The 17428-nt window shown below is 38.4% G+C and overlaps 1 protein-coding gene across 2 annotated transcripts in view; it reads left to right on the top strand.

The window, feature by feature from the left end:
* The window catches only part of GAD2 (glutamate decarboxylase 2), a 50630-nt gene extending 34109 nt beyond the window's left edge, over positions 1–16521 (top strand). Inside the window, exons 11-17 of one of the 2 annotated variants that reach the window (XM_087917748.1) lie at positions 593–657; positions 1790–1868; positions 6748–6897; positions 10054–10161; positions 11355–11444; positions 13440–13650; positions 14356–16521. In XM_087917748.1, the coding sequence (XP_087773874.1) occupies positions 593–657; positions 1790–1868; positions 6748–6897; positions 10054–10161; positions 11355–11444; positions 13440–13613 (666 nt within the window). In that variant the 3' untranslated portion in view covers positions 13614–13650; positions 14356–16521. Of the gene's footprint in view, positions 1–592; positions 658–1789; positions 1869–6747; positions 6898–10053; positions 10162–11354; positions 11445–13439 lie in introns of both variants that reach the window. The other variant, XM_026710018.2, reaches the window with a different exon arrangement.
* The last annotated feature ends 907 nt before the right edge of the window (positions 16522–17428 follow it).

Genomic DNA, 17428 nt, shown 5'->3' with positions numbered 1-17428 from the left:
CTGTAAAATCTCCAGTCAGAGGTGGTATTTGCCAGTTCTCCAAATTACTCAACATTTCTGCTACTGGTTCTCCAGAACTGGTCAGAACCTGCTGAATACCACCTCTGATCTGGAGCTCTGTTGTCGGCTGCAGATGTTTTCAGGAAAGCATTGCTGACCTTGCCAACCACAGAAGTTCCTGAAGGCCTCTTACAGTGAAAAGGAGGCTGAAGGTGATGCGCGCAAGTGAGGTGAATCAGTGGACAATATCCCCCCTAAAAATAAGACCTTTGCAAAAAAAAAATTGGTGGCAAAAAATATATAAGATAGGGTCTTATTTTGGGGAAAACATGATACATATACATATATATACATGGAAGATCTTTGTGCTGAAAGATTTATTAATGCTGCTTTAAGCTACTTCCCAAATTACAGGCGGTGTTACTGGAAAACTGATCAAAATCTACCTTTGGCAATTTCCAAAGTTTTAACTGCTTTCTCCAAATAAGTAAAAAGCTGTTAATAAGTGATTCACATATTTAAATATGGGGATCTTATGTTTTCAGAAATCTGAATGGTTATTTAATTGATGATTGTAATCTTCTTTTTCCAGGGAGCTTGGGGTGGTGGGCTACTGATGTCAAGAAAACATAAATGGAAATTAAATGGCATTGAAAGGTATGGTTGATAATAATATGATGATATGCTTCTCACACATTGCACTGATATCAGGAATCTTCAACCCGGCGATAAACAAAGCCAATTTAAATCATGTTTGAAATAATTCTCTAGAAAAAAATTTTTTTCCTGGTAGGCATTCTCAAACTTTATAACTATTAATTCCCACAATTTCCATTTGTTGTGGGTTTTAGTCATGCTAGCTAAAAACTAAAACCCTTGAAATCTGGACTTTCGGATCCTCGGTAACATTAGTTAACCATAATTTAACAACTCCAAATATTTCTTTCAGGTTTAAACATTGGAGAGCTCAGAAGTAGAAAGTTCTAAACTATTTTTTTTTTTAAGGAAAGGGAATAAATGCAAGGTTGAGACCCTCTGCATTTATTTACATAGCAGGAAACCATAATGTATGATGGAAAGCAACACATAAATCAGTATTATAGCGTTCCATGCAGCATTTCAGCTTCTACTCCATTTTAAGCTTCTCACTGAAGCTAAGATAATGTATATGTTCATTATGATGCATCCTAATGACTTAATATTATCCACCTTCCTGAGCTAATGTGAAACATAAATATAAAATGCCATCAGATATGCTTTCCTCATCAAAACAAAACAAAAATAAAACTGATGATCCAGCTGTGGAACTGCAATATACCCTCCACTTATCTGTGAAACCTACAATCGAAAAATTGTACTTGTTTTATCAACTTCAGTTTCATGAACTAATATTAAAATTATCTTCTGAAATGTATGTAAAGATGAATCAAAATGCAAATAGTATGGAAAATTAAAATGCTCTACATAAATATTAAAATTCTGGTTTCAGATAACGGGGATGTTTATTTTCAATGCTATGTTTGATATCCCTAATCTTTGTGCTAAATACTAAAAAAATGATTGCCTGCAAATCCAATTAAGTTGAACGGAGGTCTGATGGTGACATAATCACATAATTATGTTATCTACTATTTGTTTTCTTGGTTTTTTTAAAATGTTTATTTTCAGTCTTATTGCTTTTGACCCTAGAAAAATGCTATTATATTTTATATTTGCTTTTCCATTTGAGTTTCTAAGGTTGCTGTCCTTGATCATTTCACTTCCTTTTAAAGTCTGGTTTCTGTTCCAGAGCAAATTCTGTGACATGGAATCCACACAAAATGATGGGGGTTCCTCTGCAGTGTTCTGCCTTGCTTGTACGCGAAGAGGTGAGCCTCTGAAACTTTGAACAATGCATTGTTGCTTTCAATTTTTTTCCTTTTATGTGTGTTTCTTCATAATTGTGATATACTCATTGTTGGAAGAAATGTCCTTCTGGGTTCAGTTCCAAGTGGGGGAAAAGACACTGGGAACATGGAGGCTGCTTGGAAAGATGGTTTAATGGTGGTCAGGATCACATGCAAGGGTGGGATTCTACCAGTTCGCACCTATTTGCTAGAACCGGTTGTTAACATTCTAAGCAGTTCAGAGAACTGGTTGTTAGAAGAAATTACTGGCCTAATCCTGTAAGGAAAGCAGGAAAGAAACATTCTGGTATTGCTTACAGAAACTGCCTCTCTGTTAACCCTTATTATGTATGTGGCAGGACTATACTTCCTTTCTCAGGAACACCTCTGGAGTTTTTTCTCCCCTCCTTTGCTGGTACTTTGCTTGTGTGGAGTCATCATTCAAAGTTACAATGGCACTGAAAAAAGTGACTTATGTCAATTTTTCACACTTGCAGCATCCCCACAGTCATGAGAGGCCAGGTGAGGAGATGCATGCCTCGATGTGAGTGATGTTGAGTTGGCCACGCCCAGCCAGTCACATGACCACCAAGCCACACTCACCAACTAAGCCACACCCACAGAATCAGTTGTTAAAAAATTTGAACCCCACCCCTGATCACATGCCTTGGAGCGCTTGGGTGAAGAAAAAAGGCGAGAAATGCTGAGAGTCCCTGGGTTTTATGCCCTCTGTTGGGATTTGAATTTGAGCTTGTATTCTGATTGGTTATCAAACTCCCATGGGACCATGCAGGAGCAACTCTGTAGGCTGTCCTGAGTCCCAGGCTTGGTTGAGCCTTGCTGGATGAAGATGTAATGAAAGGGCTTTGAGCAATTTCTATTATGGCTCTACCCGGAAGAGGTAGATCTTTAGTTATGCCTTTAAGGCCCATTGACAAAGGTGTGGAGGTGGCCGAGTTTCTGCCTGAGTTTCTACTTCTCTATTAGGAGAAATATTCTGCTTTTTTTTAGTATACCCTAAAGTATTTCATTTCCTAGGAGAGGGCTGGGTTATAACTTCCAACTTCATGTAATTAAGATAATATCTGAAATTTAAAAAGAAAAAAGTTCAATCACTTTTCAGCCAGTGATGGTAGTCAGCCCATTCACACCAGTTCGAGAGAACTGGTAGCAACAATTTGGGGCTGGGTTGCCAAACCGGTAGCGACTTCTGGCTGGCCATACTCCTAACCTGGTCGCCCGGTTACCACTCGCTTGCCCCTTCTGGCTGCTCAATGCTCGCCTTGCCCACCCCCACCCTATATATGTTGCCTTTTCCATGTGGCCCAGCTAATCACCTCACCAGTTGCCTTGCTGATGCCCAGTCAGCTCAGCTCACCAAAGGTAAGCAATGCATGCCGCCTACTGACTCTTTGCCTTGGGTCAGGGGCCAGGGTCCCAGGGATGCACTATTCCCCGAGGTTCTGGAGCTGCTTGCTGCCTCGGCTGGGTCAGGGATTTCCCAGTTCCGGCTTTGCTCTGGAGCTGCCACCGCTGGCCACCCACTCTCCCTTAAGCACAATGCATCACCCATTTTCTCCTCCTTCAGAGGCTCTGGCCCTTAATCTCCTCGCTTCCTCCCCTATGACTGTCTCTTTCATCATGTCCGTGACCTTCCTCCCATGGCTGGCTGCCAGAGAAGGCAACTCTGGGCTGAGAGCCACTGGGCTCTCCACCAGTCCGCACTCACAAGGCGCCTACAGCCGCTGCCTCTTTTTTTCAATGCGAGAAGCCTCCCGTCTGATGCCTCTTTTCAGCCTGTACCGAGCCGGTTGACTGGAAGCTTCTTGCACCAAAAACTACCAGCCTCCACTTTTCAAATATGCCAAAAAAGTGCTTCAGTCCCACCACCTTCGCTACCCTGCTCTTTGCACTGGCCATGCACATGCATCCCATTGCCTGCTGTGCCGGAGGGACTTGTCTGGGCAAGTACCTTCACTCTGATGCAACTGGTAATGGAGTGCACCCTGGTGTGAAGAACAACTTCTTTGCCAGCTGGAACTGAGCCGGTAGCCCACGCGCTGTCTCCTAACAGAAGGTCCTGGGACCTCACATGTGCACACGTGAGGCCGGGATCTTCTGCAAGGAGATGGTGCCTGGGCAAGTCCTTGTAGCACTGTGAGATGCATTGTACACGCTCTGTGTATGGCTGAGAAGGAGAAGACTTGGGTGAATTTTTCTGCCTCCCTTCACTTCACTCCACTGCTGTTCAGAAAGCAGCCTGTTCCTTTAAGGTACTTTGATGTGGAGGGAGGGACCAAAAAGGGACAGGTAGGGTGCAGGAGCTACCTTCTGACTCCTGACCAAGTCTCTTCGAAATGGGGTGAAATATGTGACTGATGAAGGGAGAGTGGGTGGCATGCAGGATTAGGCCAGGCCTTTGACAGATTAGGCAAGGCCTGTCTGGGCAGAAAATATATAGGTAGAAATTCATATATTTTTTTCCTACTGGATTTTGTGGGCATGGCTTGGTGGGGATCATGTGACCGAGTGGGCATGGGCATTAGTGAAGTTGGATACACCCACTCAGTCACATGACTCTCCCCCACCAAGTCACGCCCACAAAACTGGTAGGGAAAAAAATTGAACACTACCACTGTTTTTGACCCAGAATTAAAATAAGCTTCATAACAACTTTCCAGGTATATAGAATTATAGATCTGGAAGAGATTTTGAGGTCTTCCAATCTAACCCACTTCCCAAGGGAGCAGTCGTTATTCCATCTCAGACAAATAGTTGCCCGATCTTCTGTTTAAATCCTTTTTGAATTTAAATCCTTTTAGGTCAAAAACGATTAGGTGACTTTGATCCACACTCCATTTAGATTAGACAACACTAGAATGTAATGTATAATACAAGAATACTACTTGGATGGAAGTGATAAAGACCCAAAATTCTATTTTCACAATAGATTCCAGTGGGAACTCATAAATAAATTATGAACGCAATAAGATTTCTTAGATTCCCTAGACCAGAAGCCATACATGCTTGGTTTCAGGTATTGGTATTAAGAAATTATCCCTCTTTCCAGATTTTGCATAATTGTATACACTTTTTTATTTATATTTTTTATTTTATTTTTGAATATACATCAACATCAATACATGAGCAGTGTGGCCTCTGGGCACCATCCTTTTGATACAAATAACAATAACAATGTTAATAGTATTTGTTACATTAGTCAAACTTATGTAGTCCTAGTGTTAATACACATTTGTATTAAGATATAATCCTTCATTATTTAATTGTTCAATGTTTCAATGCACCATTCTAATGCCAATGACCATATTATTCAATCATACATAATAATACCACCTTTCAACCTCTAATTTTTCCATCTAGCTATTGCTTTTATTCTATTATATAAAATGTATATTCTTATTTCTACTCCATTCTAGCTTTTAGTCAGACCATTATATTAAAAGGCATTTCCTTTCTATCCATCATTTCTTGTCCGCTTTAATACTTCAATTCTTAATTATTTTTTGGCTTGCCTCCCATACTCCTCTCTTGGATCTTTGTCTCTATCTTTTATTTATTTTTATTTATTTTGATTTGTCAATTGCTTACAAGATAATAGGTATAAGTATATACATAGTTATGAATACATGAAATGGGTACATATAAGAAAAATAAAAAGAAACAATAGGACAGGAACGGTAGGCACATTGGTGCACTTATGCATGCCCCCTAGAGAACTCTTAGGAAAGCGGTGAGGTGAACAGTAGACAGTCTAAGGTTAAAGTTTTTGGGGTTTGGGGAAGAAACCACAGAGTCAGGTAGCGTATTCCAGACATTGACCACCCTGTTGCTGAAGTTGTATTTCCTGCAATCAAGTTTGGTGAGGTTAACCTTGAGTCTTTATCTATTGGGTGCTCTTGTGTTGTTATGGTTGAAGCTGAAGTATTCATTGACAGGTAAATCATTGCAATGTATGATTTTTTTATACCATACTTAGATCAGACCGAAGATGACGTAATTCAAGGTTTTCTAGGTCTAGAATTTCAAGTCTGGTGGCATAAGGTATTCTACAATGAGTAGAGGAGTGGAGAACTCTTCCTGTGAAATATTTCTGGACTTTCTCAACTGTGCTAATATCAGATACGTAATGTGGGTTCCAGACTGATGAGCTGTATTCAAGTATTGGTCTAGCAAATGTTTTGTATGCTCTAGTTAGTAGTGTGATATAACCAGAGAAAAAGCTATGTAGGATTAGGTTAACAATTCCTAATGCCTTTTTGGCTATGTAGTTACAGTGGGCTCTAGCACTTGGATCATTAGAGATGAGTATTCCAAGGTCCTTTACAGAGCTTGGATCATCAACAAGGTCTTGACTATTCAGCTTGTATTTCATTTTCTGATTTTTTTTGCCGATATGTAAAACAGAGCATTTATTTGTTGAGATTTGAAGTTGCCATTTGTTTGACCATTCTGATACATAGTCAAGATCTTTTTGAAGGGTAGCAGTATTGTCTGTGGTATTGAACATTCATTTACATCTTTACTATTCAGTCTAATTATTTTTCCCATCTCTACCATTTTATGCTTCCAGGCCTCCAGAGTGCCCGCCCAAGCCCCTATCTCCCTTTCGAAAGTATCTTCCTGCTTATCCATTTCCATTTTTAAACCTCTTAAAATAATTGTATACACTTTTGACATAGTCCCTTATTTGTAAACCTGCAAACACTGTGAGAATTTTTCTTGGAGAGTTTATTCAGCTCCTCAATCATTTTGCCTGCTCTTTTTGATACTTTTTCCAATACAAGTAGTTCTTTAAGATGCAGTAAATCAGAACTATGCAGAGTGATTGTTTCTTTTTAAGGGGCTGATGCAAAGCTGCAATCAGATGCATGCTTCTTACCTCTTCCAACAAGATAAGCATTATGATCTCTCTTATGACACTGGAGACAAGGCATTGCAATGTGGACGCCATGTTGACGTCTTCAAACTATGGCTGATGTGGAGAGCAAAGGTAAGCATTTAGTTGAAGTTTGTGGGGATAAGAGTAGTCCAAATCAGGGATCTCAAAATGCAGTAAGGAAAAATGTTGAACTTCAGAGACAAGATCAGATTTGCTAATTTCCTTGAAATGGTCTATAGAGGAATCTTGAAACACCAATGATAATGCTACTTCTTTGGAACATGCTGAGAACATTGGAACATGCTGAGAACATTATATATACAAATATCTCCACGGGTTTACCTTCAGCTAAATTGGGTCTATTTTCTTGAATCTGTTTCCCAATTTCTTTGACTCATGCTCCATCTGCAAATTCCTATCATGGTATTCCTTGAAAGGGAGTGTTTCTGTAATGAGGAACACTTTGAGCCCAGGATCCTCATGCAGTCCCAACCCTGTTTTTGCAGTGCCAAAGTGTAACTGCAGAAAATGAAAGTCATGGTTTCCTGTGATGTTAAAGCAGAAAACATAACAACTCTAGTATACCTTCTAAAATAGATGCAAGGAGAAAGAAGTTGGCAAAGGTTTTAACCATTCCTATGTTCTGACATTCCCCTTCTGCCAGTTCCTCCCCTTATCCTATCAACACATGATTTAAAAAAAAATGGGCAAGGGAACATTTTGCTTCCCTCTCCATTGTGCTTTGGACAAGTCGAAATTGCATGTTGGTTGCTAGGCAACCCTTCTTAGTCCTTCTGCACTGCAGCTTGGAGGTAAACTTGAGCAATCTCTTACATAAGACCTCTGTTTCTATAAGAAGCAGATAAGACAAGAAAGCTGGAAGTAACCAACAAACAATGATACAAATATGTTTACATTTCTCCAGGAAGTCACCCAGAAAGTGGGTGTCACTTTCAAGCTTAGAACATTTGATGTCATGCAATTATGGCTTGTCATCCAGTTCTTGCTAGCTGGCAGCATACCGTGATTATGACGCTTTAATGTAATCAAGCTAAAAGCTTTTGGGAAATAGAAAGGATTTTGTTTTAGAAATTCTTAAAACTAGATGTGACAAACTGTGATGAAAACACCTGCTTCCACTTCAGGCAGAAATTAAGAATGGACACATTATTGATGTGGAGAAACAAATTAAAAACCTGTTCTTTTCTGGGGCATATTTGTAAGAAACCTCAAAGGGCCACCTCTTTGGCCATTTGAAAAGGTGTTGCCAAATAAATACTTCCTGCATAATGATACAGATTTTTCTGGCATGATTTGTCTAAAAATTGTTCGTTATTGTAAACAGCAATAAATAAATAAATAAATAAATAAATAAATAAATAAATAATAGATAGATAGATAGATAGATAGATAGATAGATAGATAGATAGATAGATAGGGCTGCGGGCTGGATGCAACATGTGCTGGCCATGCTCACGCATGGTTTAACAAAGGCGGAGAGAGTCCCGAGACGTCGTGTGACACTGCCATGACAATGTGAGTTTGACACCCTTGTTCTAGAAGTAACCTTACCAGTCACTGAGTTCACTCCTTCCAGCACTCAGTGAAGTGAAATATATCATTTCCTCTCCTTTACTTTCTTATATTATTTATTTTATCTATTAATCACTTGTGCATCCCATTCAGGGGTGGGATTCAACCAGTGTTACTACCTGTTGGGGAAGTTCATCTTTATTTATTATTTATGTTGTTTTTATTAACTTAATTAAAAAAGAGAAATAGAACCAAAAGACATCAATAAACAGGGAGGGAGGCCAGCACTACAAAAATTATGTATATGAGGACTTCTCATAAATATATGTACAATATAAATTTTTATGCAATGGTTAATTCTTGTATTTTGTATAATCATAATTCACATTTGTATACAATTCATCCATATGTCACACGTAACTTCTGATCTTCAATTTACTGAGTAACGGGGCCATAAATATATTTTCAAAGGTTGAAGGAATTAATAGGATATTAATTCCTATTATTTTTTTAATAATAGGAAAAAGAAGGAATATTCATTTATGTTTTTGAGTTGTCAATTCCCATGTCATAAGTACTAAGCTCAAAAGAATAAACCATGTTTTAATATGTATAATTCATTTCCCCCTAATGTAATAATTTTAGGGCATCACAAAAATTAATGCTTTAATGGAGCATTATTCTTGTTGCTTTCCAATGACACAGTGATTTTCTCTTTACTTTTTTATACAAATAGAATGTAGTCTTTGGTCCACTTAGTCCAAAGTAGGCTTTGCATATACAGGTAATGGTGGTTCTCATTTAAATGTAGGTAATTATTTATTTCCAATTCTACATGGCATAATGCTAAAGCACAATATCAAATGACCCACTATGTAGATGCAGAAATTTTAGCACTTCTATCTGTTGTTAAGTGAGGTTACTGTCACTGTGGGTTGTTAAGCAAGGACCTCACATAGTTGTCATTTGTGACCTCCTGTAATGGAATGCATGGGTGATCTTGAGGAAAGAGGAGAAGAGATGCTGCCTAGGGAACAATCAAACAAGTGTTTTGCAGTCTCTTAAAGAGAGTAAGGAAGACCCCTCTTCCAATGTAGCAAGCAGTTAAAGTGGAGTGTGGGAAATTTGTACTTTCAGAAGTCTGTAGAGATTCTCAGTCATCCAGGTCCTGGTTGTCCCAAAGGTGCTTTTTCAGGAGGCAACTACAGACTTTTAGCTATACAATTTGGGGTGGACACCCTTTGAATGGTGTGGAAGTAGGAATGGATTTCCAGAGGAAAAAATGTAGACTACAGAAATCAGGAGTGACCCTGAGGACACAGATAAACCATCAAGTGCTTCAACAGCCCTCTAAAAGGATGCAAACAACCAGCTGTCCACAAGGAATATAAATCCTTCCATTGCCCACTATCCGGTCAGAGTTGAAGAAGCTTCTTGGATGCAAGTGAAACGTCTTCAAAGAAAAATCAAGAAAGTCCAGTTGCCTCCTGAAAAGCACCTTTGTACTTTGAGACTTACAAGATTCTATTAATGTACTCTTATAATAAAGTAGATTTAGTTTATCTTGTCATGTTTCCTGTCTGGTTTACCCAGAAAGATTTACATCAAGCTTACAGATCTGAAAGTACAAACTTACTCACCCTTTACTTTTAATTGCTTGCTCCATTTTCAAACAAAAATTACTGTGATTTGTATAGTCACTCATGCTATTTTTTCTTTCCTTTTTTTCTGCAGGGCACTATAGGATTTGAAGCACATATTGACAAATGCTTGGATCTTGCAGAGTATCTATATAACAAAATTAAGAACAGAGAAGGCTATGAAATGGTGTTTGATGGAAAGGTATGTTTTCAATTGTACTTTTGAATAGCTAGTACAGTTTTAGCTGTCCATTGTACTGTGTTGTACAGTATATAAGTACAATGATCTTTGAGAATGTACCAATGGATTCTCTTCCAAATTATCGTGCAAAAATTGTGCTGTTACAGATTTTTCATCACTATATTAATATTTGTTTATTATTAATTGACATATTAATACGCCTTCAGAAATTAAAGGCAGTTTACATCGTATTCCATCCTTCAGTTTTACCTTCATAGCTCCAAGATATAGGCAAGACATCTATGTGACAATCTCAAAGCTTTGACTTAGTGGTGGTATGAATTAAAAATTCTCCAATTTCTTGTCTAGCACTCTAACTACTTTTTAGTTATTGACAGATCTCAAAACTTATTCACAAGAAATTGTATCCTGCACAAATTATATAAATGGGATCAGATGGGAGATATGGTACCATAGAAGTATTTGGCAACTGTGAGAATGTTTCTCAATCTTCATGCTACAAGGAATCAGTGCTAAAGTTCATGGTTGCCTTACATATGTCTATACTTATACATGAAAAGAATATGCTGGATGATTGAAGAAGGGTGATCCCTAAGATAATCAGGCCCTATGTATGATTACTTCTCAGTACACAGTAGGCTAGGGAGGGCAGTGGAAATTCAAAGAAAGAGACTACATTTCAAAAAGTCAAATGCCATCAAAAAGTTAATTATTTTAATCTTTCTTTCATGCCCATCATTACAACATGTATAAATAAATACTTTTGTACTCTAGCTCTGTCCTTTTGTTTCAAAGGGGATAGCCATATTAAGTCTTCTACAGGATCACAACAGAGAATTTTATGAAATGGAATATATGCATCTGATGTAATGGGCAGTGAACTACAAACATTTAGGTAAAAACAAATCAGATAATTCTAATGTATAATAAAATTAACCATTAGTATGACCCAGATTGTTTTGAGTGGATGTCACCTTCTTAAGAAAACAGATATTTGGAATGAAACATGATTTGCCAGCATAAGATCCAAAAAATATTAGTAGGTGCATTGATTACAATGCTAGTTATTCTTACCGTGATGCACCAAAATCAATAAATAAGAAAAACACTTCAGCTGATCACAATCATAGGGAAGGCAATCCTGGGAAAAAGTGAAAACACAGTGCTTACTGCCATTATTGTTCTTCCATTAGCCTCAACACACAAATGTTTGCTTCTGGTACGTGCCTCCCAGTTTACGGAATACAGAAGATAATGAAGAAAGAATGAACCGTCTTTCAAAGGTAAAAGAGAGTCAGAACAGAACAGAACAGAACAGAATGAAGTCTATTTCTGCTATGCAATTTCTTAGGACATCCATCTGTATCTGGGTGATCTCTCACAATTATCAAATCTCTTCTAAATAGAAAAGGAACCCTTACCAGTTAACTAACTTGCATAGGTTATGGAAGATAGTGTAAGCCTGATTATGAAATGAAACAAATCATATTTCCAGCGCATTAAAGGCAGTGGAGAATGAAGACAGAGATTTATAACTTCACAACAAAGATTAGTTTACATTCATCTTGAAAGGATCAGCATTCTGGTACTTATTGTACAGAAGTTTGGCCTAAAATCCCTCAGTCCTAACCTAACCTCAGTCAAACTGAGATTAATGGGACTTAAACCTCTCTAGAAGGCACAAGATTTCCTATCTTTATGTACCATGTTTCTCCAATAATACGGCCTCCACCAATAGGAAGGCCCAGCCTGATTTCTAGGCCTGAGGTGAAATTAACCCCCCCCCAAATTAAGGCCTATTTATACCATACATTTCCCCGCCATTTCTGACATCGTTTGTTGGAACTACATGAGGTGAAGAGAAATGGGGGGGAAGGGTGGGGGTGGGGAGAAAACTTGCCTTTAGGAGCGCCCTGCAGGTAGCCTAGGCTAGAATACCCCGATCTACTACCGATAGAACATCAGCCGATCGAAGCTCCCTGAAGGCAGAGTCACCAGCTGTTTTGATTGGCTGGTAGAAGCAGCCTTGGGGCGAACGCCCATGCACACACTACTTGCCATGAGGCTATTTCTATCGGCCAATGAAAGCTCCCCAAAGACAGAGTCACCAGCCGCTTCAGGGCGAGGCATGGCTGCCTGTGTCCCCTTGCCATTAGGCAGTGTCTTTCGGGTGATGGAAGCTCCCTAAGGGCAGTCACCAGCCATTTTGATCAGCCGGTAGAAGCAGCCTTGGGGCAAGCGCCCACGCACACTCCCCTCGCCGCGAGGCCATTTCTATCGGCTGATGATAGCTCCCCGAAGGCAGAGTCACCAGCCGCTTTGGGGCGAGGCGTGGCTACCCATGTCCCCTCACCATAAGGCAGTGTCTTTCAGGTGATGGAAGCTTCCCAAGGGCAGTCACCAGCCACTTCAATCGGCTGGTAGAAGCGGCCTCGGAGCGAGTGCCCATGCACACAACCCTCGCCTCGAGGCCACTTCTACCGGCCAATTGAAGTGGCTGGTGATTGCCCTTGGGGCACTTCCATCACACGAAAGACATTGCCTCATGGTGAGCGGATGTGGGCAGCCATGCCTCGCCCTGAAGCGGCTGGTGACTCTGCCTTTGGGAAGCTTTTGTCGGCTGATAGAAATGGCCTCATGGAGAGGTACGTGCGCATGGGGTGCTCTAGGTGGGGGAGGAAATTAAGTCACCCCCGAAAAGACGGCTTAGCCGTTTTTTCGGGGGTCAAAAAAAAAATAAGGCCCGGCCTTATTTTATGAAAAACATGGTAGATATTACTGAAGCAAAGTCACATGTTTTGGTGAGATTAGTAACTTGATGATCAGAGATCTTGGTGAATCTTGGAAATATGTTAAAATACTTCAACATCTCACATGAAAATGCTGAAACTTCATGAAAGTTTTTTCACATGATGTGAAATTTTACCCAAATTTTCTGAAAATCACAGAAATGTTGGAAATCTTGAGACCATTAACATGTGATGGAATTGTGATATCCAGGTTTATACAAGAGTGCCAACCTTTGTACTAAAATTTTAGACTATTGCAGGAGGAGATCTTTTGGACTTGGTAAATTTCCAGAAGTAGGTTGCCATGATATGGTAACATCTATTAATTTATTCACTTCAAAAAGCTGATTTAATGAATTTGAAGAGCTCTCATTCTGTTGAATAGTGTCGTACATTCACCCCAAAGACCTTCCCAGAATGCATCCCTAGAAGAGTCAGATGGAAGCGACTGTGCAGCATTGATTTGCTTTCCATGTTTTATCTTTGAAGGTGGCACCGGTAATTAAAGCTCGGATGATGGAGTATGGAACCACGATGGTCAGCTATCAGCCCCTGGGAGACAAGGTCAATTTTTTCCGCATGGTTATCTCCAATCCAGCAGCAGCTCACCAAGACATTGATTTTCTGATTGAAGAAATAGAACGCCTTGGGCAAGATTTATAATCTTATAATCTGCCATATCCTTCTGAAGTACCTCTAGGTAGACAATTAAGTTGTCACAAACTGTGGTGAATGTATTTGTAGTTTGTTCCAAAGTGATTCTCTTTCTATATTGTGGCGTCAAAGTAGAGTACAATTTAAAATCAAGAACATTGCTCCTTTTAAAAAGTTGTCTTCTCCCCTCTGAGTTTGCAAAAACTTCTTTTCCAGGAAGATAGTATACAAGAGGCTGCATTTTTGCATATCAAGCATACATATATATATTCACAATCTCATCTCTAAAGATCAGTGTGATTATTAAAAAATAATTCCTTTTGTTAAAAATAGCCAATAGAACAATGGTTCCCAAATGGCCACAGATTGTAGGGCAGCATAAAAACAAAATGCAAAAATGCAAATTAAAACTGAGTAACTTTTATCTTTTTTTTACTCTGTTAGAACAGAATTTCTAATTTACATGCAACATTCAGATGTACTTAAATACATCTAATTTTACAAAAGAAATATATAAATATATAAATATATATATTAAAAAAGATCCTATTTTGTAAAATATAGATTTTTTATTTTATATGGGTTCTAAAAACTGCAGGGACAAATAATAAATATAAGAATGAAATATTTTATTTTTCCTTAGATGAAATGCATCAAATGTTTAACAATGCTTCTTTTGAGACATAAACCCACATAAATTCTTAAAAAGAAATGTTTGTTTTACATGTCCTTTTATCTTGTATATCTCCAGAGTCTAGTACTGCAGAACCTCAGGAGATGTCTGCATATAAGAAAACAAACCGAAAATAGTGAAAATCACAATATGCTGCTATTCCTAGTGATTTTTCCCATATGACCTAGCTAATCTTTCCAGACTGCTGTCTAGGTGTAAAATTAGGGTTGCATTTGGAGCCTCCTCAAAAAAAAAAAGGGTGCACTTCAGAATAATTAATTATATTACAGTACTCAGAGCTACTGAAGAAAATATGAATATTTTAGGTTTTAAAAAGGCCAGTCCACTGGTAAGACGTTCAAGTAACAACAAAGACCCACAGTAGATTCTAAGGATTGGCAGTTGGACTTCTTGAGAAGACATCTGGTGCTGTTGATCTCTGAAGGCAGCATAAGAGTTGGAAATAACTTTTACTTGCCATGTGATATTTGTCAACTGCTGCTCTGACCACATTTCCTTTCAGAGATTGGCTGCTAATGTCCCGGAAGATCTATGTGATCTTATGAACAATGTGTCCAAAACATTGAATCCATTTATTTGAAACTGGTTTTCCACACCTAAGCTCTTAGACAGTTCCTAACAACTAGAATTGGCCTAGCATAACAACTAAATATAAAGCAGAAAATATCTGCTCTGAATTATTTCTAATGAAATTTATAAATGGATTCAACCAATGCTACTGGGTTTTAGGCTTAGTCCCTAACAATTGTATGGGAATACTACTATCAGCTTATCTTATATAGTGTTATGGAATTTCAAAGTATAACAGAGTGCTATTTTAATATAAATATGTGATTATGATAATCAATATTCTGTCCACAGTTCATATACCTCTTTTAAGGAAACAAAATGAAGGTCCATCTAGTTTTTATGGATGCAAGATCAGCCATATTTCAAGCAGATTTCCTTGGTGTGTTGCCCTCCAAACGTTTGGGACTGCAAACCCCATCAATCTTAGCCATTGTGGCCAGTGGTTTGAGATGATGGATGCTGCTGCATGAGAGAACATCTTGAGGCTATTGTATCAGGGAAGGCTATCTTGGAGGAAATGAAATCTGTCATTCCTCAGTTTCATATCATGGAACAATTTCCAGTTACAACCCTGTTTAAACATTGGGTTTTAGCTTTAGCTAAAAAGCAACATGGCCACCTGAGTTTGTAAAGCAATATTGTTTTACACTCTCAAAATACTTGAAGATACAAATGCAATGTAATATGATTTGATTGAACATATATAACTTTGCGTACTAGTGACTCATTGTAAACTTGCAAAATAGGGGGAAAAAGAGATAAAACTGTGTCTGTAGTTGTGCTGCCTTTTGAATGATCTTGCTGGGTTTTTTTCCACCTCAAGCTGAGGGTTGCGCACTTTAGATTTCATATTGTACAGTGTTGCTAATTGACATATATTGCTGTATACGCTTGTACAATGAATTGTTCTTATACATGTTTGGTAGCAGTATTGAATCTAGATATTGTAAGTACTTCATCCTTTCTAGTTTCTCTATTGCTTATTTGCTTTAGACCATGATTCCATTCTGGCTGATTCGTACAAATAGTGTTTAATTCTAGACATTGGAGCTTATGTGCTGAAGAGTTTAAATGCTCTTCTATGTGATCTAGACCAGCTTTCCCACATGGGTCTCTATGCAGATACCAATGGACAACGCAGAGCCTCCATGCGTAAGAGCTTCCTCCCAATCAACTCTATGTTGTATTGGAAGATGGAAGTCAGATCATCTTTACAGATCAGGACATTTGAATACCTATCAAACATTGTTGTTAATGCAATCTCTCTTCAGATGGTAATCATATAAATTTTATTGGAGTGAGCTGACCATTGGCAGGAGCACTTTGAGATAATGGAGCAGTTCAATAGCTAGATTCCAAGTCACCACAAAAGTTTCTGTTACAATCAAAGGGAGACAGAATAGGGGAAGTGGAGATGGTGACTTTTACCTTGGATTGCCTCCAATTATATTTTAGTCTAGATAGAATTTTGGTGTTCAAGTCCAAGATCTACAAATGGTGTTTTCATGAACAATTCTAACAGGATTTTCTTTTTCAAATTAACTCTGTCTGTTTTATCTGGGGGAAGTCCACAGCAACCTGTTCTTCCTGTATTTGATTAAAGTACTTTATCTGTAGTGTCATTCAGAACCCAAATAAAAGTGTAAAATGTGATTGTTGTGTTTCTCTAAAGTCTATCTCCAGCTTTCATTATTGGTCTGAAAGCTCATAAGATCTAGTTGCATCTGTTATGCCATCTTTCAGCAAAAGTCATGAAGACAAAAATGATTTCTTCCATCTGTCCCTGCTATCATGTCAGTGCCTAATTACCAGCATTAGTGAGTCATGCGCTCTTAATGATAAACACAAAATTAATAATATTTTATTGTAACACCCTCTTGAAAATCCTCGTTTGTGGTTAGCTCTTTTATTACCTTATACTTTATGAAAACAGATAAGAGATTTTCCCCCTTCTTTAAAAACAGTTGTTTTTCTTGAATCGATAACCTTCCTCTCCAGATGTCTTTTTCAATAGGTGCCTAATATTGGTAGACTATTTGACTGAGATCTGTAGCCTTTTGCAGGCTACATGTATGGTTTTGCTTCTCCCAGGCTAGGCCCTACAACATTGACCCTAACAGATTTATTGTCTCCCTGTCATCATTGTCATCTTATATTCCATCTTTATTTTTTTAGTGGTAATCTCCACAAGAAGTCAACTGTAATGTAGACACAATTGTACAGCACACTAACCACTCTCGCTTTAAAAATGGCTTACTCAACTCAATTTGGGGATTCGTTAAATAAATTGAAGCACAAACTAACTGCATGGGATGTAATGCATTAAAATACAGTGTGGTTGGCCTCTTTATGGTTCATGCATTGTGTAAAGCCAGCCAATGTCTCAACCCTACTCATAGTGTAATCACTGACCAAGTCAACAAGTAAGTCCAAATACTGGAAATGATTGTATATTGAATGCCAATTGCTGCAGAGTTCTGTGGACCAAAGTACAACACTTGGGTTATGAATCATTTTGCAGAGCAGTAAAAAAAATCAATGCTTATCCTTCTGTTTCATG

Source organism: Pseudonaja textilis, chromosome Z (genome assembly GCF_049901715.1).
Source record: "Pseudonaja textilis isolate UNSWEBS1 chromosome Z, rPseTex1.2, whole genome shotgun sequence".
Taxonomy (NCBI): domain Eukaryota; kingdom Metazoa; phylum Chordata; class Lepidosauria; order Squamata; family Elapidae; genus Pseudonaja; species Pseudonaja textilis.
The sequence above is the reverse complement of the archived record's forward strand: the minus strand, read 5'-3'. Positions and strand labels throughout refer to the sequence as shown.